General features: G+C 47.0%; 1 protein-coding gene across 2 annotated transcripts in view; it reads right to left on the bottom strand.

The window, feature by feature from the left end:
- Positions 1-24,158, bottom strand: part of PM20D1 (peptidase M20 domain containing 1) — a 197,331-nt gene that overhangs the window by 154,223 nt on the left and 18,950 nt on the right. For both annotated transcript variants that reach the window (XM_089677375.1, XM_089677374.1), the window contains exon 2: positions 2,152-2,238. In XM_089677375.1, the coding sequence (XP_089533501.1) occupies positions 2,152-2,238 (87 nt within the window). The remainder of the gene's footprint in view (positions 1-2,151; positions 2,239-24,158) is intronic.

Raw genomic sequence — 24,158 nt, forward strand, 5'->3', positions numbered from 1 at the left:
TGTAATAAAGGGCCCAGTGATGGGAATAAAGGGTCCCTGGATCAGTGGGAAGGGCCCCAGGCTTGAACGGAAAGGCCCAGGTCGGGAAGTGCTTCATGGTCCTTGCACCGGGGCCCGGAAAGATCTAGTTACGCCTGGGTGGTACAGTGGGGGGGGGGAAGGGGGAGGGCTCTCTCACTTGCTCTTTCTGCTGTGGCAGTGGGAGCCTGATAAAGTGAAAAAGCTTACTGCTTACAGAACACTAAAAAAAGGTACTAAAAAGTGCTGCTTGTCTGTATGAAAAACCCTTTAGGGGGCACTCTGTAAATCTGAGGAGTTTAGTTAGTAGTTGGAATGCTACAGACTTGATGTCCAAAACCTTCTGCATTGAAAACTATTTGTTTGCTGCCTTGCTGAATAAAACGTGTGAGACAAGCCTGCTGCAAGTCCCAGTATGTCCCTGCCCCAGTGAAGTAGTATGGGGGCAACCGGGACATATTCCCCAGGTGCAAGATCCAGTGGGCCGCAGAAAAGCTCCCACTCCCACCACACCCGCCATACCAACTTCAGAATCTGCTGTCACTCTCCTGGCACCCATTAGCCACCTGAGCCTCGGAGCGATGGGCTGGCTGAGTCACATGATGCGGGTACCTCAGTGGGCAGAACTGGCTATGGCAGGTGATAGCAGTCAGTCGACATGGCCCCGCTTTGCTGTCTGGGCCTTCGCTCCGGATTTCTGACCTCGCCTGTCACAGGCTGTGACTAACAGCAGAGCATGGGAGACAAACAGAGCCCTACCAGGTGAGTGGTGCTGAGGGACACAGCTGCATCCCCTCCTCTCCTCTGTGCACCTGGCTCCGTCCTCCCCTCCACCTGGCTTCAACTCCACCTCTCCTCTGTGCACCTGGCTTCAACTCCCCCTCTCCTCTGTGCACCTGGCTCCATCCTCCCCTCCACCTGGCTTCAACTCCACCTCTCCTCTGTGCACCTGGCTTCAACTCCACCTCTCCTCTGTGCACCTGGCTTCAACTCCCCCTCTCCTCTGTGCACCTGGCTCTGTCCTCCCCTCCACCTGGCTTCAACTCCCCCTCTCCTCTGTGCACCTGGCTCCGTCCTCCCCTCCGTGAGGAAGAACAACAAAAAGAAGCGCACCAACCTTGCGCATTACCTCAGTAACCAAAATTTATTGAATAAAAGAATGGTACTCACAAACAGCGAATAAAAACAGGCATGTAAGTCCTCAAAGGGACTTTAAAGGCAAGATGCAAATGCGAATCCCATCATGGAGGAAGCCACTCAGAACAGCTGACGCGTTTCGAAGGACAAGCCTTCTTCCTCAGAGCTCTGAGGAAGAAGGCTTGTCCTTCGAAACGCGTCAGCTGCCTTTAAAGTCCCTTTGAGGACTTACATGCCTGTTTTTATTCGCTGTTTGTGAGTACCATTCTTTTATTCAATAAATTTTGGTTACTGAGGTAATGCGCAAGGTTGGTGCGCTTCTTTTTGTTGTTCTTCCTCACAGTTTCGTTTGGGCTTCCCCAGCCTTGGTGTGGAGCTGCACGACCTTGTCTATTTCGGTGGTTCCTTCCTTTTTTGGAGTTTGTTCCATCTACTCACCACCGGTCTGGGTCCTGGAGCGCAGGAGATATCGCATTTTGTTCCGTCCTCCCCTCCACCTGGCTTCAACTTCCCCTCTCCTCTGTGCACCTGGCTCCGTCCTCCCCTCCTCCTGGCTGCAACTCCCCCTCTCCTCTGTGCATCTGGCTCCGTCCTCCCCTCCGCCTGGCTGCAACTCCCCCTCTCCTATGTGCACCTGGCTCCGTCCTCTCCTCCAGCCAGAGTTTCTGATTGGCTGCCTGCAGCCTTTTATTAGTGAATCTGAGATAGCTCTTTGACTACGGTAGTCACTCAGACTTAAAGAATAATAAAAAGTTGCAGGGCTGCAGGCAGCCAATCAGAGGATTAGGCTGTGAATAGCGAGGAGCCCTGAATTATCCATCGCAGCAGAGCTAGTGGAAGGGACTCAGGGAGTGCTAAAAAGTCCACGGGTTAGGTGGCGCAATGACTTGCCTTGCCCCGAGCACTGACAACCCATGCTACGCCACTGTCCTGCCCCATTGCATGGTTTACTGCTGCCAATACTAGAACATATCATCCTTAAAAACATATACATACCTTTTCTTATGTAACCATTAAATTCAGCCAGAGCTGTGAAATTCTGCTCTTCTGAAGAAAAGGAAACGGTAGGAATGCGAACAGCTCCTAACACATAAAAAAAAAATTTTTTGTTAATACCATAAAATTTGATAAGTAGTTTTTAAATAATGAAGATGCTACTCTTTACTGGTTAAATTCTTGGTAAGAAGTTACACTAGACAAAGTACTGTACATCTAAGGAAAATATACAAAGCAAAATAGATTGATCAGGATGAAGAGATAAAGCCTAAATTTAAGGACTTGTTTAAACCATTGTGCAGAGACATTAGTTTTTCTGCAAGTAATATATCTATAAAATTAGTGAAGTGCTATAAATTATATATACCATAGTGCCATTAATAACTCATAGTGCTCTGTGATAACAAGCTAATAAAATTCCAAAATTATTATAATAGGTGAAAAACAAATAAATAAATGATATAATATATCTTGTGTATCCAAAATAATTCATAAATCCAGCTATTAGGCTGATAACTGTGAATCACACAAATAAATCATCTCTGAGAGGACTCATTCTGGGGTGTGGAGTAGGGCTGATGTGACCTCCAGTAATTTATCCCAGATATGAGCTTGGCACACCTATCAGTGGCATGGTAGACTGGGGAAAGAACCATTGAGTGGAGTTGGAGTGGAAATCCTGCGATCCCTGGATGAGCAATCTGCAATAAGGATCGGTCATTGAGGAGATTAACAGCCCTTTGGCCCTGTGGGGGTCAGTGTGGGGAGGTGAGCAGGCACTGCTGCCATTTTGAGGATTTTGTGCACTAGAAGTGAAGATCACCCTCTTTTTTCATAAGTTACACCTGCATGGACTTGTTTTTTTTTTATATTTACACAGATGATTTGTGTGATTCACAGTTATCAGTCTAATAGCTGGATTTATGAATTATTTTGGATACACAAGATATATTATATCACTTATTTATTTGTTTTTCACCTATTAGCTTGTTACCACAGAGCACTATGAGTTATTAATGGCACTATGAGTTATTAATGGCACTATGAGTTATTAATGGCACTATGAGTTATATATATATATATATATATATATATATATATAACATTTATAGCGCTTCACTAATTTATAGATCTATTATTTGATCACTTATTGGTTTAAGTCGAGTGACAGCAGCTTTTAATATAGGGACTCCATCTATATAGAGCGCAGGAGGATACCCCCAATCAGTTTTTCTGCAAGGGCACAACAAAATCAATTGTTCTCTATGTGCGCTGTTCATACCACAACATTAGTATTCAGGATGCACGAATACGGTTTTGTTTTTTTTTATATCGGCGAGTACAAGTAATGATACTTTTGGTCAAGTACTCGACGATACCGAGTACTGATACTTTGTGGTGCGATTTGTGTTAATGGACGCAAATTGCACCGCAAAGAATAGTATACGATTTGAACAGGAATGCGATTCCTATCTAAATCGCGGGAGGTTTCCCCACTTCTCCTATGTGAACCCAGGCTTGTCATAGCCTGAGTTCACACAGGAGCATTGCAGGAAACCCACGCTGAGTCTTAGTGGTAGTAGAGGAGAGAAAGTGGCTGGGATTTATAATCTTGCAGTAATGACAGCTCAGGCTTGAGGACTTTTGATTGGTCAGCACGTCACATGGACGGTGCTGACCATTCAGATGCCGCCTAGCCCAAACTGTCATCTCTGCAAGGAGAGGAAAGAAAGTGGTCGGGATTTCAAATCCCAGCCGCTTTCTCTCTTCTCCTACCGCTGAGACACTCAGCATGGGATGGCTGCAGGGAGGTTCCCTGCACCACTTCTGTGGGAATTTGGCTACAACAAACCTGGGTTCACACAGGAGCAGTGGGGAAACTGCATGCGATTTGAACAGGAATCACATTCCTGTTCAAATTGCATGCTAATCTTTGCGGTGCAACTTGCGTACATTAACGCAAATCACACTGCAAAGTATTAGTTACGGTATGTGTAGTATTTTTACAAGTACAAGTACTCACGAAAAAACTCAGTATGAGCACCAATACCGATATCGGTGCATCCCTACTAGTATGACATGCAGATTTTTTTCTGCTCATCTGCAATGTGTATAAAACTCATTGAAGCGTGCATGAAAACTGATGTAAACGGATATCTCTGCAAGTGAAATCTGCGAGTCAGTTCCTATCAGTTTTGCTGCATGTATGGTGTGAATGAGACCTTAATGAACACAGCCCACCCTTCTTTCCTCTCCCATCTCAACAATTCTTCTTTAACCACTTGTCTATCAGGCACTTACTGTATACCACCTTCCTTAGCAGGCCAATTTTCAGCTTTCAGCGCTGTCGCACTTTGAATGACAAATGATTTATTAATGAATTTTTATCATTTTTTTCACACAAAGAGCTTTCTTTTGGTGGTATTTACTCGTCACTGGGTGTTTGATTTTTTACGCTATAAACAACAAAAGAGCAAAAAATAAAAAAAAAAAGTTCTCTTTGTTTCTATTATAACATTTTGCAAACAGGTAATTTTTCTCCCTCACTGATGTGTGTTGATGAGGCTACACTGATAGGCGGCACTGATAGGCAGTACTAATGGGAGGCACTGATGGGTGGCACTGCTGGTGCCATGCTAAGTGCCCTGATGATTGGTGCCAATCCCACCTCTGACAACTGCCGCTTCTCGGCAGTACTTTCCTCACGCTGTGACAGCGTGAGGAAAGTGCAGCCTATAACGGGCAATTGCATTTCCTGGTGATCAGTGTGTCATTGGACACGGCTGATTATGTGGTAAAAGGCTGCTGTGACTGGCCTTTTACCATATCAGTGATCAGCTGTGTCCGTAGGACACAGCGCTCAAAGAAAATCGCTGGGGGCACGCAGGGAAGCACGTTCTGGGAGGACATCATAGTGAAGCCGTCATTTGCCTATCTGCGCTTTGCAAGTGGTTAAGGTAGGCTCAGACAAAGTGTTAGCTCTCTGTTTATTTTCAGTGTTCAGAAAAACATATGTAGCACTACTCCCTTAGGAGTGGCTGAGTTTTGGGTCTAGTTCTGCACAGCCAAGTAACACAGATCTTCTTCCACACTGGAAACAGTAAACAGTCCTTGAGCTTGTTTTATGTGATTTAAGGGGAATTGAACTTGGATGGGCTTGAGGGGTGTACAGGATGCCCAAGGAACTTTGAACATGACAAATCTCCTTAGCAACTATGGACAAGTCCATAGACAAACAGTCTCTCCTTGAAGAGCTCTCTAGATCTTCTGGTGCATCTCCGCAAACCCTAGATGAATCCTCCACTTCACTCAGCTGCCTGGGGGAATCCCTGGGCAAGGAGACCCAGAAACTGCCACTTGGTAAAGCAGCCCCAGGTGAGGAGCTAGTTGGATTTGCCACCTGACTGCCCTCTCCTTTTATCACTCCTGACCACTCCTGTAAGCTTGTGGGTTGGTCGCTGCCTTCAGGTCTTATGCTGGGCTGGCTCCTTCCCTGCTTCCCAGGCTCTCGTCTCTCAGGCTGAGAGATCCTCCTGCAGGTTGGCTCCTCCCTGGGCCCCCTCCCAGGCTCAGCACTCCAGCTTTCTCACATTATCTTACACCTGATGCTCACCACTTCCTGATCAGGCTCTCCCATACAAAAGGGCTGTCCTGGCCCCATGCCAAGCCTCCTGCTTGGGGATTGGCCAAAGCATGCAGATCAGCCCCTCCTCACCCCCACCCACTGCCTTCTAGAAACTTCTCAAGCTTCTGGAGCAATGGAGGTACCAGGGAACTGACCTGCAGAGCTTTCAGGCCTGACCCAAAAGTATACTAAAGGTAATTGTTAAGAGGTTATCAGTTAAGTTATCATGTCACCCAATATTCGGTTTCTATTCAGTAGCCAAAAAAGGCATTCAAAAAAGAGGGGTTTGTGAAAAGAGATTCACAGAAAAGCGGCTACATAATGAATAGAACGTGACACTCAGAAAATTTCCAAAAATTATGCTTTATTACACATATATAGATATGACATATGGGCATATGCCCTGGTTTACCATCACCTCAGTATGAGACAATAACACACAGACCTAAAACCATATAAAATGACATCAAGACCGGTCTAAATGCATGTGCAACAGAAAGAATGACTACAAGAGTCTAATACCTCTGCAGCGCAAGCACATAGGTGAACACTTCCATGGGGAGGTGTATCCAAAAATTGTACCATAAGTATACCATAATATAGAATATATAATGAATGACCATATCAATCTGGTGAATCCCAATAAGGGAATCCAAAAATTATACTATGGATATATATGTATATCACATGTATGCAAGGCAGCAGCACAAAAAGCGTGAAGAAGAGAACAATAGGCCTAGGGCCTGTATGGAAAAAGACATAAATGTCCAATATATGATACAATGCATTCCTGTGCCAGCACACGTGGTTGGGGCCCATTCATCTGTAATATGAACAGCTGTATCTCATAGCTTTTGAATGAAAATAAGCCCCAGTTATTCCCAGGATGGGAGAAAAGATGCAAATAGCAACATACTGCTTGAAATGGTGTCTTCACCACTGTTTGTGGACTACACACCACCTTTTGTAGAAAAAACAACAAGACATGTCCCAAGGTATCTTCTGCTTGTAGAAATATATATGGTGTTATATCTTGTGTCCTACATAAAGCACCATGATGTCCCCATCCTGTAGTAAAACAAATAATGTGGGAAGTCACTGACAGAGCTTACACTCAGTAAGATATATAGATCATATAGATCACAGAGGATCATATATCTAATGTCCCGCAACAATCCACTCACCACCTGTGCTGTGGAAAATGAGAATAAAAGAAATGTCCTTCATGGGTATTGCCATACACGGCCACAGAGACCAGGGAGCCACCGCTGACATCCGCCGATATACCGCGGGCTCCAGCCCCTTCTTGGCGCTTGTGCTGCTCACACTTGCCTCATGGCATGTGAAGATGGCTTCCTCCTCATGGACCAGCGTGCGTTCCACCTAGTGCGCATGACCGGAAGTGACGTAACTGACGTATGACGTCAACGCGTTTCGCCGATGGGCGTATCTCACTCAGCTTCGTCAGGACCATGTATGCATATGTGTATATCACATATGCATACATGTGATATACATATATATCCATAGTATAATTTTTGGATTCCCTTATTGGGATTCACCAGATTGATATGGTCATTCATTATATATTCTATATTATGGTATACTTATGGTACAATTTTTGGATACACCTCCCCATGGAAGTGTTCACCTATGTGCTTGCGCTGCAGAGGTATTAGACTCTTGTAGTCATTCTTTCTGTTGCACATGCATTTAGACCGGTCTTGATGTCATTTTATATGGTTTTAGGTCTGTGTGTTATTGTCTCATACTGAGGTGATGGTAAACCAGGGCATATGCCCATATGTCATATCTATATATGTGTAATAAAGCATAATTTTTGGAAATTTTCTGAGTGTCACGTTCTATTCATTATGTAGCCGCTTTTCTGTGAATCTCTTTTCACAAACCCCTCTTTTCTGACCCAAAAGTAACCTGGCTGAGTCATCCTAGACTGACGCATACCAGGCTGCTATCCAGCCTCTAACTAAAAAACCTAGCTAGCCCCCCCTGGCTAACTAGAGGGGCACTACACATATAAATGAAAAATAAAAACAGAACAAAAATAAAATACAAAACAGAATTTTTGGGCATATAAAATGCAATGAATCATCCATTTTTTGGTAAAATATAAAAAGATGAGGTTATGCCGAGTAAATAGATATCCAACATGTCTTGCCCTAAAATTGTGTGCGCCCGTGAAATGCCAAAAAACCTCAGTACTCTATATTTTTTTCATAGGTAATGCTTTAAAAGCCACTACAGGTCAGCAGTTTAACCAGTTGCTGATCATCCACAGTACATATACTGCGGCAGGGCGGCACCGCTGCGCAAAATCACGTATATATACAAGATTTTGCATTTCGGGTAGGGGGCACGCGTGAGGCGCCCGGACCGCCCTACCCATGACGCCGATCGCGGCCGTCAGTCACCGGGTCCCGGCCGGTAATTACCTGCTGGAGCCCGGCGCTTACTGGCAATCACTGACAGGGAGCAGGGCTGCAATGTTTACACTGTTTGAGCACACTGGTCCAGAATGCTGAGCAGAGCTTTCTGGATCAGTGTGCTACTGTGAAGCACACCCCCCCGCCCCCTAGTAAAACACTCCCCTCACACAGTTAACACTGTGATTGCCTCCAGATGTTCACCCATTCCTCCCCAATACTATTAGTACAGTGCCAGTGTTTTTTGTTTTTTTTTTGCACTGATCACTGTATTGGTGTCACTGGGGAAGTCAGTGACCTCAAGTCAGTCCCCCCCCAGTGTCAGAATGTCTGCTGCAATCCCGCCATAATCACTGATCGCCGACAGTATAAGAGAAAAAAAAATTCCAGTATATATACCACCATTTGTAAACATCATAACTTTCACGTAAACCAATTAATGTACACGTATTAGGATTTTTTTTTAGCAAAGACATGTCACAGAATACATTTTGGCCTAAATTTATCACGAAATGTGATTTTTAAATTTTTTTACTAGACATGGTTTATAGCAAAAATTCCAAAATACTGTTTTTTTTTCCCTCAAAATTGTCAGCCAAAAAAACAAAAAAAACTAAAAAAACGCACAGGCGATCAAATACCACCAAAAGAATGCTCAATTAGTGGGGAACAAAAAAAGTGGTGCAGCACTGCATGCCCGTGCAATTGTCAGTTAAAGTAACACAGTGCCTGACCACCCTATAGCAGAAATGCTGCTACAGGGTGGCACAAATCACATATATACACACACACATTATGTATGTATGTATGTATATATATATATATATATATGTGTATATATATATATATATATGTGTATATATATATATATATATATATATATATATATATATATATATATATATATATATATATATGCGGTACCTTGATGACGTCGTGACGAAACGTGTTGGGCGTGGCCTACTCGATGTTGACGTCAGGACGCCCTTTTCCTAGTGTGTGTCGGAGGTGATCCACGGTGAGCGGGGACCGTCCACTACTTCAGTGCTGTGCATTGCTGGTTAAGCTGGTGTCTGTCTGGACACCCCTTTTGTGAGTTGTTTGGTATTTTAATAAATATATATGTGTTTTAAACGTACTGCACCGTTATTTCTTTTCCTTTGTCCCTGAGTGTGACTCATGCATATATGGAGATACGGAGTTAATGGAGAGATTCATCATGAGATCTTTGGCTGCAGAGCATTGCTTCTGCTAGTGAAATGCTGTCCTTTATGCCGATTACCATTATTGATCACCTGGACGTGATTATTATTGAAAATTACTACATCTAATACCTGGATATCGTTTACCCATCGCTCCCAGAGCACAAGCGCTATTGCTGGTCTATAATTTGATCAGCATTTAGCTCTGGTGAGTCCATCTAATTCATTTGGTGGTGGATTATTCACAGTGTTATGAATTCACAGAGGATATTTTGAGTTTGTTTTGGACTTGCACAGATTTATTATGGACACTTAATTATATGGTGATATATTTTTATTTAGCGCATGCCCTTATTAGATATTGTTCACTTTGCCAAATTAATTTTTATATATTTTTTTTGGTTGGGTTTTGCTGCTAACACAGTTTATTATTGATATACAGTGTGGCGCTTTTTCTATTGATTTATTTAGTACACTATTTTTGTTTATAGCGGGAAAAATAAAAAAAAGCACACAGGTGATCAAATACCACTGAAATACCACTCCATTTGTGTGAAAAAAAGGACATAAATTTAGTTTGGGTACAGCATTGAATGACCGCGCAATTATCAGTTGAATTAGTCCAGCACCGAGTAGCAAAAAGAGGCCTGGTCATTAAGGGGGGTAAACCCTTTGGAGGGCAAGTGGTTAAAGTATAAGTTCACCTTTGGGAACATGTTACATGGTCCACCTGTTTTAGGGTGGAACATGTAACATGTTCCCATAGTCGCAGCCACTGCCCGCCGCCCCCCCTCCTTCTGACAGATAATAGGGGGAGAAGTATCCCTGTACTATCTGTCAAATTTGAAAAGAGCGTGGCCATGCAGGGCTCTGCCCACACAGCCGCATCATTCATGAACTTCCGTGAATGAATGAACTGCAAGTCCCGAAAGCCTTAGCGGCTGTCGACTTGTAGTTTTCACTGAACTAACACAGTGCTGTGGAGTGCCGTGGTAGTTCATTGAAGCTTCCTGTCAGAATATCTGCTTACTTGTACATCCCGTACGGCAATCAGATATTCTGACAGGTCTGCAGGAGACCTGCATGGCATCAGCGATCTACTGATCGTCGGTGCAATGCTTTCCTGGCTCCTGTAGACAAAAACTATTTTTTGCTATCCAGCACTGTGCACTTTAGCTGGCAATTGCGTAGCCATACAACACTGTTCGCAAATTACATTTCTATATATTTTTTCACACAAATAGGGCTTTCTTTTGGTGGAAACTGATCACCAGTGGATTTTTTATTGTAGAATTGAAAAAAGACCAACAATTTTGAAAACTATCTGATATTGTCAGGAGTGAGTTCACCTGCTGGTGGTACTGTGACTCCAAAACCAGTGTCCACCAGTGAGTGTCTCTCAGCAGCGTGTATTAATCAGTCATCATCTGATGCGGATTGCTGGGAGTATATTTACCTCTTCAGGTGCTTCTCCTCCTTGCCCTGGTGTATTGTCTGTAACCTGTGAACCGTGTACCAGCACCTTGTTCCTGTTCCTAATCCTCTGCCTGCCTGCTTGTTCTTGTGTACCCTTCTCCTTGTCCTGACTTGCTCCCTCTGCCTGATCTTCCGTGCATGACCCTTGCTTTGACTACACTTCTTAGCCATATCCTCCTGCCTGTACAGTTATTTTGTGGGATTAGGTAGTTTGTTAGTACTGTCACGCATTAGATTCACTGGTTTTGGTATATTGGATATGCATTTATATTGTTGTTATATTCACTTTATCTTACAATCACATTATATATACATACACACACCATACTTGTGCCTGGAGTTTTCTGCGCAAATCCACACATTTCTGGTCATGTCTTTCACAGGACACCAGCACTTGCTACATGTCTTTGGTAAACAAAAACCCAATAAGTGTATATTAATTGGTTTGTGTGAAAAGTTAGACAAACTACGGTATATATAATTTTGAAAATTGATCACTTCTGATGTACTGACTGCCTATCATTTCTTGAGGCCCTAAAATTCCAGGAGAGAACAAACAACCCCTTTTTGTAAAGACGACCATCTAAGGTATTTAGTAAGAGGCATGACAAGTTTTTTGGAGTTGTAATTTTTTGTCAAAATTTTATGGAAAAGTAAGACATTAACCACATGCTGCCCAGCCACCACATATAAACGGTGGCAGGGCGGCGCTCGCAGGCAAAAGCACGTTTTAAAACGGCTGCCTTCAAAACAGGTAGGGGGCGCGCGCCCGCCCTGCCTGTCCCGCGGGTGTCAGCAGCGGGTCTCCGCCGCTGGGTCACGGCCGGTTTTTACCGCCCGTTTTCCCGCGATGAGCGGTAATCACTGACACAGAGCAGGGCTGCATTGTTTACACACAGCCTGCTCTGTGACAGTTCGCCGACAAGCTGCAGAGGGAGAGAAGAGTTTCTCTCCCTCGATCAGCTCCCCCCTCCAGTACACACCCCCGCCCCCTAGTAAAATACTCCCCTTACACAGCAAATTCTAAAAATGTTAACCCCTTCCTCCCCAGTGACATTAGTACAGTTTCGGTGGTTTTTTTTTCACTGATCACTGTATTGGTGTCACTGGGGATGTCAGTGACCCCAAGTCAGTTTCCCCCCCAGTGTCAAAATGTCCGCCGCAGTCCCACCATAAGTCGCTGGTCGCCTCCATATGTCGCTGAATGCCGCTATATGTTGCTGATCGGCGCCATTATTAGTATAAATAAAAATTAAAAATCCCAGTATCTTTCCCGCCATTTGTAAACGCTATAACTTTCATGTAAACCAATTAATTTACACGTATTGGGGTTTTTTTTAGCAAAGACATGTCGCAGAATGCATTTTGGCAGAAATTTATGACTTAATTTGATTTTTGCATTTTTTTTTACTGGACATGTTTTATAGCAAAAAGTCCAAAATATTGTTTGTTTTTCCTCAAAATTGTAAGCCTTTTTTATAGCGCAAAAAATAAAAACCGCACAAGCGATCAAATACCACCAAAAGAAAGCTCAATTTGTGGGGAAAAATAGGATGTAAATTTTATTTATGTACCGTATTGCATGACCGCGCAATTGTCCGTTAAACTAGCGCAGTATAGCAGAAAAATGGCGTAAATTGCAGTATTTATACCATAGATTAGAGATGAGCGAATCGAAGTAGGCGAAGTGGAATTCGTTTCGAATATTGGAAAATTTTTCCTAAAATGGCGGCGACATGTGCGGCGACGGAGCGGGGATGTCTGGGAAGGCGCGCAGACAAGGCGCGCTGACCCATAATGCATTCATTAATGACATGTGATCGCATTAGCCAATCAGCAGCCAGCCAGCCAGCACTGTGTAATGGTCGAGCTATAAATGGCGGCCATTTTAGAATTCTCCATTTGCCTCCAGTCATTCAAGAGAGGCAGACCTCTCTGTATTAGGGACAGAGTTAGGGCCACAGAAACGTTACTTAGGGACAGAGAAACGTTACTCAGGGACACAGAATTGTTACTGAGGGCCACAGAATTGTTACTGAGGGCCACAGAAATGTTAGTTAGGGCCACAGAATTGTTACTCAGGGACAGACACAGAATTGTTACTGAGGGCCACAGAATTGTTACTGAGGGCCACAGAACCGTTACTGAGGGCCACAGAACCGTTACTTAGGGCCACAGAACCGTTACTTAGGGCCACAGAACCGTTACTTAGGGCCACAGAATTGTTACTCAGGGACAGACACAGAATTGTTACTGAGGGCCACAGAATTGTTACTGAGGGCCATAGAACCGTTACTTAGGGCCACAGAAACATTACTCAGGGACACAGAATTGTTACTGAGGGCCACAGAACCGTTGCTTAGGGCCACAGAATTGTTACTGAGGGCCACAGAACCGTTACTTAGGGCCACAGAATTGTTACTGAGGGCCACAGAACCGTTACTGAGGGCCACAGAATTGTTACTGAGGGCCACAGAACCGTTACTTAGGGCCACAGAAACGTTACTTAGGGCCACAGAATTGTTACTCAGGGACAGACACAGAATTGTTACTGAGGGCCACAGAAACTTTACTCAGGGACACAGAATTGTTACTGAGGGCCACAGAACTGTTACTCAGGGACAGACACAGAATTGTTACTGAGGGCCACAGAATTGTTACTGAGGGCCACAGAACTGTTACTTAGGGCCACAGAATTGTTACTCAGGGACAGACACAGAATTGTTACTGAGGGACACAGAATTGTTACTGAGGGCCACAGAACCGTTACTGAGGGCCACAGAATTGTTACTCAGGGACAGACACAGAATTGTTACTGAGGGACACAGAAACTTTACTCAGGGACACAGAATTGTTACTGAGGGCCACAGAACTGTTACTCAGGGACAGACACAGAATTGTTACTGAGGGCCACAGAATTGTTACTGAGGGCCACAGAACTGTTACTTAGGGCCACAGAATTGTTACTCAGGGACAGACACAGAATTGTTACTGAGGGACACAGAATTGTTACTGAGGGCCACAGAACCGTTACTGAGGGCCACAGAATTGTTACTCAGGGACAGACACAGAATTGTTACTGAGGGACACAGAATTGTTACTGAGGGACACAGAATTGTTACTGAGGGACACAGAATTGTTACTGAGGGACACAGAATTGTTACTCAGGGACAGACACAGAATTGTTACTCAGGGACACAGAATTGTTACTCAGGGACACAGAATTGTTACTCAGGGACACAGAATTGTTACTCAGGGACACAGAATTGTTACTCAGGGACACAGAATTGTTACTCAGGGACACAGAATTGTTACTCAGGGACAGACACAGAATTGTTACTCAGGGACACAGAATTGTTACTCAGGGACACAGAATTGTTACTCAGGGACACAGAATTGTTACTCAGGGACAGACACAGAATTGTTACTCAGGGACAGACACAGAATTGTTACTCAGGGACAGACACAGAATTGTTACTCAGGGACAGACACAGAATTGTTACTCAGGGACAGACACAGAATTGTTACTCAGGGACAGACACAGAATTGTTACTCAGGGACACAGAATCGTTGAATTAAAGAGTATGTCAGACAACATGCAGAGGAGTGGCAGAGGAGGCAATGTTTTAGGAGCGAGCAGACGTGGCAGCAGAGGAAGGGGTCGAGGCAGCACTATTCGCAGCCAGAGGCCAGTGCTCCCGGTGTCATCCAGCGGTCGTGTCTCCACCGACAACCCTGCCGTCATCGATTGGTTGGCTCGGTCGTCTTCCTCTTCCCAGGTCACCTCTGACACCTACAGCCAACGGTCGGTGGGTACGTCAGACACAACCGTTAGTTGGCATGGCCCGGGACCAAGCCCACTGAAATCACGTGTCCTCTACCTGCCCCTGTCCTTTGGTGTTCCCTCACCAAGCGAAGTATCGCATGCTGTGGGCTCAGCCCCACTGTACAGTGAGGAAGAGCTAACAGAGGGCGGTCAGGAACGTGGGGAGACATCCGCCTTTTCAGCAGCCAGGCGAAGAAGTACTGGCTCGGAGAGTGGCTCGGTAGCCGGTCTAGAGACAGGTCTGTCTCCTGACCCAGACGCAGCCGAGGGGGCTAGTAGTGAGGCGGAGACCCTACTTGATGATGAGGAGGTTGATCGCACTTGGCAGCCTCGTCGTCATCAGGCAATTTCTTCCGCATCATCAGGAGAAGAGGGTGGCAGCTTGGCAGCGAGCGAAACAGTCGGTGGGTTGCCCAGGAGGCAGCAGGGTCGCAGCAGTGTCAGTGGAGCCAAACGGCCACGGAGTAGAGCACCAGCTCCACTGCAGCCTACCACCACGGCCAGTAGTGGTGCCGGTGTGCACGGAGGAAGCAGCAGTCAGCCAGTGAGGAGTATCGGGGGCAAAGTTTCCTACTCGGTGGTGTGGCAATTTTTCGTCAAGCCGCCCGAGGAAGTAAACGTAGCCATATGTCGACTATGTGGCCAGAAAGTCAAGCGTGGCCAGGGGGCCCATGTTGGGACTACAGCGTTGCGGCAGCATATGCAGCGTCCCCATTTGGTGGCCTGGGAAAACCGTGATAAAGATACGGCGGTTCTGCCCGCCCCAGCCCCCGCTCCATCACCCGCTCCGTTACTTGCTCCGTCACCCGACGTCAATCGCCCTCCATCAGCCAGTCAAGGCTCCAACACCTCTGCTGAGGGGAGTTGTCGCTCGTTGGCATCTTCCGCTCGTTCAGATGCTCCTTCTCCTGCTACTCCTCTTCACGGATTCCGTCAGCAGTCTTTCTTGGAATCCGTTTCCAAGAGACAACAGTTTGCGAGCACGCACCCGACGGTGCAAAAGCTGAACGTCCTCCTGTCCAAGTTGCTGGTGCTGCAGTCCCTCCCTTTCCAAGTGGTGGACTCAGCACCTTTGCGAGAAATGATGGCTTGTGCCGCGCCGCGGTGGAGAGTGCCAAGCCGTTATTTCTTCACCAAAAAGGCAGTGCCAGCCCTGCATTCACATGTAGAAGAGATGGTGGGCCAGTCTTTGAGCATGTCGGTCTCTGCCAAAGTGCACGGCAGCGCCGACGTGTGGAGCTGTAACTACGGTCAGGGACAGTACATGTCATTTACGGCCCACTGGGTGAACGTGGTGCCGTCACAGCCGCACCAGCAACTTGGACAGGTCACGCCGCTTTTGCCTCCACGTTTGCACGTCCTTGGTCCACAAAAGATGTCCGCCTCTACCACCTCTTCTTCCGCCGTGTCCTCAGCCGCCACCCCCATGCCAAGTCCCATTACCCGACCGGCATATCACATGTGCAGGGCGCAACGGTGTCACGCTGTGCTGCACCTGGTATGCCTTGGCGAACGTAGTCACACAGGGGAGGAACTTCTCAGTGTAATGAACAGAGAAATCGACAGATGGCTGTCTCCGCGCAAACTCAAAATCGGAACCATGTTGACCGACAACGGAAAGAACATGGTGTCTGCTCTGCGTCAAGGAAGGTTGTGCCATGCGCCATGCATGGCTCACGTGTTCAATCTGGTTGTCAAGCGGTTCCTAAAATCCACCATCCCACTGCAAGACATCCTTAAAATGTCACGTAAACTTTGCATGCATTTCAGCCATTCCTACACCGCAAAGCACACCCTCCTTGAGCTGCAGCGGCAGAACGGAATTGCACAGCATCGCCTGATCTGCGACGTTGCAACAAGGTGGAATTCAACCCTACACATGTTAGACCGCCTTTACGAACAGCGAAAGGCCATCACCGATTTCCTGATGTTACAAGCGGATAAAGGTACTCCCCTGTGTAACTTCGATGTCAGCCATTGGCAGCTCATGCGTGACACCTGCGCTTGCTCAGGCCCTTTGAGGAGGCCACGCTATTCGTGAGTCGGCAGGACTATGGGATGAACGACGTCATTCCTCTGTTGCACGTCCTGGAACAAATGCGGTTAACAATGGCTGGTCAGGGTGCGGTAGACGTGGCGCACAGATCTCAACGCCACCTGACCCCTGTGGGGGCAGGACAGGAAGAAGAGGAGGAGGTAGAGGAGGACATTGGTGCTCAGGAATTATTGAGTGAAATGGGTGGTTTTTCCACTCAGCGGACAGGAGTGGAGGAGCAGGAGCATCTGGTAGAGGAGGAGACAGAGGACCCAGACGCACCGTGGCAGTATGCTGTGGAGATGGAGGCAGGGAGTCCCTCGCATTCCTTGGCACAAATGGCCCATAGCATGCTCGGTTGCTTGCGTAGCGACAGCCGAATAATAACCATCAGACAGAGGGATGACTTTTGGCTGTCCACCTTGTTGGACCCTCGCTACCGTTCAAAAATGGTGGCCTTTTTCACACCTGCTGAGAGGGAGGCCAAAATAACGTACTATAAAAACCACCTATGTAGTCAGTTGGTCTCTGCCTCAGTCTGCAGTCGATGATGAGTAGCTTTCTTCACCAGCGCAGTGAGGAAACTACTAACCAGCCGCAGCAGCAGCAGCAGCATCAGGTGGACCTGGAGCAGGAGCTCAAACAACAGGCTTGGGCCTACTTGGAAAGCACCCTGCCAACCGAGGTAGACAATCCCCTTGACTACTGGGCAACGAAACTTGACCTTTGGCCCCAACTAGCTGAATTTGCCCTTGAAAGGCTGTCATGCCCGGCCAGTAGCGTGGCATCGGAGTGCGTGTTTAGTGCGGCAGGAGGTATTGTAACTCCGCGGAGGACACGACTGTCCACCCAAAGTGTGGAGAGACTCACGTTTGTGAAAATGAATCAGGCGTGGATTAGTCTGGATTTCAAACCACCAGTTCCTGACACAACTGACTAAATCCGCCATGAATCATGCCCCTGCCATGTGCCACTTTCAGGTCTCCTCACACTGCTGGTGTGTTGAATTTTTTGACATAGGGTGCTGGCAGATTACGGGCCTCCCATAGCTGCAGCCAGGCCCCTAATCTGCCATGGGCCCCTATATACCGCCTCCTCATGCTGCTGCCAGGTCCAGAGTCTCTCATGGGTCCCTGTACGGCCTCCCATTGCTGCTGTCTCCATCGCTACACTCTGCCATGTGCCACTTTCAGGTCTCTTCACACTGCTGGTGTGTTGAATTTTTTGACATAGGGTGCTGGCAGATTACGGGCCTCCCATAGCTGCTGCCAGGCCCTTAATCTGCCATGGGCCCCTATATACCGCCTCCTCATGCTGCTGCCAGGTCCAGAGTCTCTCATGGGTCCCTGTACGGCCTCCCATTGCTGCTGTCTCCATCGCCACACTCTGCCATGTGCCACTTTCAGGTCTCCTCACACACTGCTGGTGTGTTGAATTTTTTGACATAGGGTGCTGGCAGATTACGGGCCTCCCATAGCTGCTGCCAGGCCCCTAATCTGCCATGGGCCCCTATACCGCCTCCTCATGCTGCTGCCAGGTCCAGAGTCTCTCATGGGTCCCTGTACGGCCTCCCATTGCTGCTGTCTCCATCGCCACACTCTGCCATGTGCCACTTTCAGGTCTCCTCACACTGCTGGTGTGTTCCATTTTTTGTCATAGGGTGCTGCCAGATTAGGGGCCTCCCATAGCTGCTGCCAGGCCCCTAATCTGCCATGGGCCCCTGTACCGCCTCCTCATGCTGCTGCCAGGTCCACAGTGTCTCATGCCATGTGCCACTTTCAGGTCTCCTCACACTGCTGGTGTGTTGAATTTTTTGACATAGGGTGCTGGCAGATTACGGGCCTCCCATAGCTGCTGCCAGGCCCCTAATCTGCCATGGGCCCCTATACCGCCTCCTCATGCTGCTGCCAGGTCCAGAGTCTCTCATGGGTCCCTGTACGGCCTCCCATTGCTGCGGTCTCCATCGCCACACTCTGCCATGTGCCACTTTCAGGTCTCCTCACACTGCTGGTGTGTTCCATTTTTTGTCATAGGGTGCTGGCAGATTACGGGCCTCCTATAGCTGCTGCCAGGCCCCTAATCTGCCATGGGCCCCTGTACCGCCTCCTCATGCTGCTGCCAGGTCCACAGTGTCTCATGCCATGTGCCACTTTCAGGTCTCCTCACACTGCTGGTGTGTTACATTTTTTGACATAGGGTGCTGGCAGATTACGGGCCTCCTATAGCTGCTGCCAGGCCCCTAATCTGCCATGGGCCCCTATACCGCCTCCTCATGCTGCTGCCAGGTCCAGAGTCTCTCATGGGTCCCTGTACGGCCTCCCATTGCTGCTGTCTCCATCGCCACACTCTGCCATGTGCCACTTTCAGGTCTCCTCACACTGCTGGTGTGTTCCATTTTTTGTCATAGGGTGCTGGCAGATTACGGGCCTCCTATAGCTGCTGCCAGGCCCCTAATCTGCCATGGGCCCCTGTACCGCCTCCTCATGCTGCTGCCAGGTCCACAGTGTCTCATGCCATGTGCCACTTTCAGGTCTCCTCACACTGCTGGTGTGTTCAATTTTTTGACATAGGGTGCTGGCAGATTACAGGCCTCCTATAGCTGCTGCCAGGCCCCTAATCTGCCATGGGCCCCTATACCGCCTCCTCATGCTGCTGCCAGGTCCAGAGTCTCTCATGGGTCTCTGTACGGCCTCCCATTGCTGCTGTCTCCATCGCCACACTCTGCCATGTGCCACTTTCAGGTCTCCTCACACACTGCTGGTGTGTTGAATTTTTTGACATAGGGTGCTGGCAGATTACGGGCCTCCCATAGCTGCTGCCAGGCCCCTAATCTGCCATGGGCCCCTATACCGACTCCTCATGCTGTGACGTTGCAACAAGGTGGAATTCAACCCTACATATGTTAGACCGCCTTTACGAACAGCAAAAGGCCATCACAGATTTCCTGATGTTAAAAGCGGATAAAGGTACTCCCTGTGTAACTTAGATGTCAGCCATTGGCAGCTCATGCGTGACACCTGCGCTTGCTCAGGCCCTTTGAGGAGGCCACGCTATTCGTGAGTCGGCAGGACTATGGGATGAACGACGTCATTCCTCTGTTGCACGTCCTGGAACAAATGCTGTTAACAATGGCTGGTCAGGGTGCGGTAGACGTGGCGCACAGATCTCAACGCCACATGACCCCTGTGGGGGCAGGACAGGAAGAAGAGGAGGAGGTAGAGGAGGACATTGGTGCTCAGGAATTATTGAGTGAAATGGGTGGTTTTTCCACTCAGCGGACAGGAGTGGAGGAGCATCTGGTAGAGGAGGAGGAAGAGGAGACAGAGGACCCAGACGCACCGTGGCAGTATGCTGTGGAGATGGAGGCAGGGAGTCCCTCGCATTCCTTGGCACAAATGGCCCATAGCATGCTCGCTTGCTTGCGTACCGACAGCCGAATAATAACCATCAGACAGAGGGATGACTTTTGGCTGTCCACCTTGTTGGACCCTCGCTACCGTTCAAAAATGGTGGCCTTTTTCACACCTGCTGAGAGGGAGGCCAAAATAACGTACTATAAAAACCACCTATGTAGTCAGCTGGTCTCTGCCTGTCTGCGCCAACGTCCATCCTCAGACACTGTGGGCCCTGTGCGCTCGCGTTCCGCTGCCATGGCAGCAGGGGAGGGGTGGTAGGAGCAGTGGCAGCTCCACCAGCAGCGGCTGCCTCAGTCTGCAGTCGATGATGAGTAGCTTTCTTCACCAGCGCAGTGAGGAAACTACTAACCAGCCGCAGCATCAGCAGCATCAGGTGGACCTGGAGCAGGACCTCAAACAACAGGCTTAGGCCTACTTGGACAGCACCCTGCCAACCGAGGTAGACAATCCCCTTGACTACTGGGCAACGAAACTTGACCTTTGGCCCCAACTAGGTGAATTTGCCCTTGAAAGGCTGTCATGCCCGGCCAGTAGCGTGGCATCGGAGCTCGTGTTTAGTGCGGCAGGGGGTATTGCAACTCTGCGGAGGACACGACTGTCCACCCAAAGTGTGGAGAGACTCACGTTTGTGAAAATGAATCAGGCGTGGATTAGTCTGGATTTCAAACCACCAGTTCCTGACACAACTGACTAAATCCGCCATGAATCATGCCCCAAACATGTGCCACTTTCAGGTCTCCTCACACTGCTGGTGTGTTCCATTTTTTGTCATAGGGTGCTGGCAGATTACGGGCCTCCCATAGCTGCTGCCAGGCCCCTAATCTGCCATGGGCCCCTATACCGCCTCCTCATGCTGCTGCCAAGTCCAGAGTCTCTCATGGGTCCCTGTACGGCCTCCCATTGCTGCTGTCTCCATCGCCACACTCTGCCATGTGCCACTTTCAGGTCTCCTCACACTGCTGGTGTGTTCCATTTTTTGTCATAGGGTGCTGGCAGATTACGGGCCTCCTATAGCTGCTGCCAGGCCCCTAATCTGCCATGGGCCCCTATATACCGCCTCCTCATGCTGCTGCCAGGTCCAGAGTCTCTCATGGGTCCCTGTACGGCCTCCCATTGCTGCTGTCTCCATCGCCACACTCTGCCATGTGCCACTTTCAGGTCTCCTCACACTGCTGGTGTGTTCAATTTTTTGTCATAGAGTGCTGGCAGATTACGGGCCTCCTATAGCTGCTGCCAGGCCCCTAATCTGCCATGGGCCCCTATACTGCCTCCTCATGCTGCTGCCAGGTCCACAGTCTCTCATGGGTCCCTGTACGTCCTCCCATTGCTGCTGTCTCCATCGCCACACTCTGCCATGTGCCACTTTCAGGTCTCCTCACACTCCTGCTGGTTTCCATTTTGTCATAGGTTGCTGGCAGATTACAGGCCTCCCATAGGTGCTGCCAGGCCCCAAATCTGCCATGGGCCCCCGTACCGCCTCGTCACGCTGCTGCTGGGTCCACAGTGTGACATGGGTCCCTGTACCGCCTCCCATTGCTCCCACTCTGCCATGTGCCACTTTCAGGTCTCCTCACACTCCTGCTGGTTTCCATTTTGTCATAGGTTGCTGTATGGCCTCCCATTGCTGCTGCCTCCACCGCCACACTGTGGCTCCAAACACTGGTTTTGGCCCCGTGACTGGCCAAATGAGTGAAGTGTGCGGTGATTCTAAGATCGACGGCACTCATCTGCATGTCATACTGACTGACAGTATTATTTCTCTTCCCCAGCAGACTCCAAGGGCATTTAAATTAAAGGTTCAGTGTTCTGCACTAATATTAAGTCTCTCTGAAGCCTAGAAACACCCTTTTTTAAGTTAAATTCACAGCGAATATATTCGACTCGAATCGAATATTTTCCACGAATTCGCCGAATCAGTCGAATCGAATTTTTGAATACTTCGCTCATCTCTACCATAGATTGTAGACACTATAACTTCCACACAAAGCAATCAATATACACTTATTGGGATTTTTTTTTACCAAAAACGTGGAGCAGAATACATTTTGGCCAAAATTTATAACCAACTTTGAGTTTACTATATATTTTTTATAGCAGAAAGTAAAAAATATTGTTTTTCTTCAAAATTTTTGGCTCTTTTTGTTTATAGCGTGAAAAATAAAAAGCGCACAGGTGATCAAATTACACCGAAAGAAAGCTCTATTTGTGTGAAAAAAAGGACGTAAATTTTGTTTGGGTGCAGCATTGCATGACCGCGCAATTATCAGTTGAATTAGTGCAGCGCCGAGTAGCAAAAAGAGGCCTGGTCATTAAGGGGGGTAAATCCTCAGGAGCTCAAGTGGTTAAATATTTTTTTATTGATCACTTTTTTTTTTTTTTTCTACACATACTGTCACCAATGCAGTACAGCATCATTAGATGACTGGTGGCTATCAGGGATACTGACTGATGACAGTGTGTTGAAGAAAAGGAAAAAAAAAAGTTAAAATAATTTGTATTTTTTTTTTACATTTTTTTCCCTCTTTTTACATCCTGTCATCAGAGTAGCTCAGTAGCAGGGTGTCACCCTGGGGGTTATCAGGGATTTTTTTTTTACACCTATTGCTTATACAGTGATGATCACTGTTTAAGCCCTAGTGTAAAAAAATAAAAAAAAAAGTTTTAACCACTTGCCATCCAGCCACAGTACATTTACTGCAGGGTATCATCTGATCGCTATAATTGGGCATAGCAATAACATAACAACGGAAACAACCTGTCATGAATGGCTTCCCATTCATGAACAGCTTGCTTATGTATGTGATTTGTAATTGGCTACAGCTAATCACATGGTGCAGGTTATTTTAGCTCTCTAATGTATACAAATAAAATGTCTAAAGTTGGGCTTTAATAATACATTTTTTAATTCACATTTTGTTATAGCTTCTTTCATCGCAGACTTTTCACATATGTAGAGCCATCCAATGAAACCTACTCCATAAAATCACAGAATATGCCTCTTCTGGGCATCTCTTAAACTTTCTATATTAAATCACTTCACAGTTCAACAAACATTTTTAAGAATTCATTGGGATAGGTTTAGGAGTACCTATACCTGTACTTGTACCTTGTGAAGCAGGTTTCGCTGGAGGGTATGCTTGTGCTTTGCTTTATCAGTAAGCAAAATGCATAGATGTGGGACTTTGCACAGTGCTTTTCAGTTCAGAGGTGAATGGATATGGGTGTTTTATCCGTTGATCAGCAATAAGTATGATAGGAGGAAAGATCCAAGGAAGAGGCTGAAAGATTAGCAAGGGAGAATTATGTTGTGCAGCAGGTTCAGGGGCAGCTTGCATTATACATCTGGCAGCACTGCCCCACAGGCAGCTGTTATTCCCAAGACTGGTCACAGATCTTGGATATCTGTATGTGCCTGCTTTGACAGTAGTCTGCATTTTTGGCCTGCAGTACATAATCCAGCCACTTGGATACTCTATGCATGCAAATGCATGTTATTCTGCAGCACAGACCTCGGTGGGATCTGCAACTTAATAAGAAATGTTGACATCCATACTCCCGGCCTCCTTTTTTCTTCAATTGCTACTCCACCCAACTCACCAATATTCTCCAGAACATTTGCCACCACATAAGCAACATCCAATAACAGGTCAAAAGTCTAAGGAACCACGACTTCCAATTGCAGTTTTTTCTTTCCCAGCTGCTGGAAATGGTTACATAGTCAAAGAATATGTAAACCGAACATTTCATTTGCCTGCTGTACCATGTACTTGTTTGAAAAAGTATCCTGTTCTCACACACACTCACTGGGAAGATCAGTGCGCTGCTGTTTCTCCTTTTCTAGCTCTTATGCAGCTGAGAACAGAGGGTAATTACTTATAAAAAAAAAAAAAAAAAAAATGGAAAAAAAAAAAAAAACTTTTCCCTTTTTTTTTCTCCCAAAAAAGATTTTTATTAGAAGAAAGCAGTCATAACAATACATGTAC

Source organism: Staurois parvus, unplaced genomic scaffold, assembly GCF_062004578.1.
Source record: "Staurois parvus isolate SC_StPar_1 unplaced genomic scaffold, SC_StPar_1.0 ptg000185l, whole genome shotgun sequence".
NCBI lineage: Eukaryota > Metazoa > Chordata > Amphibia > Anura > Ranidae > Staurois > Staurois parvus.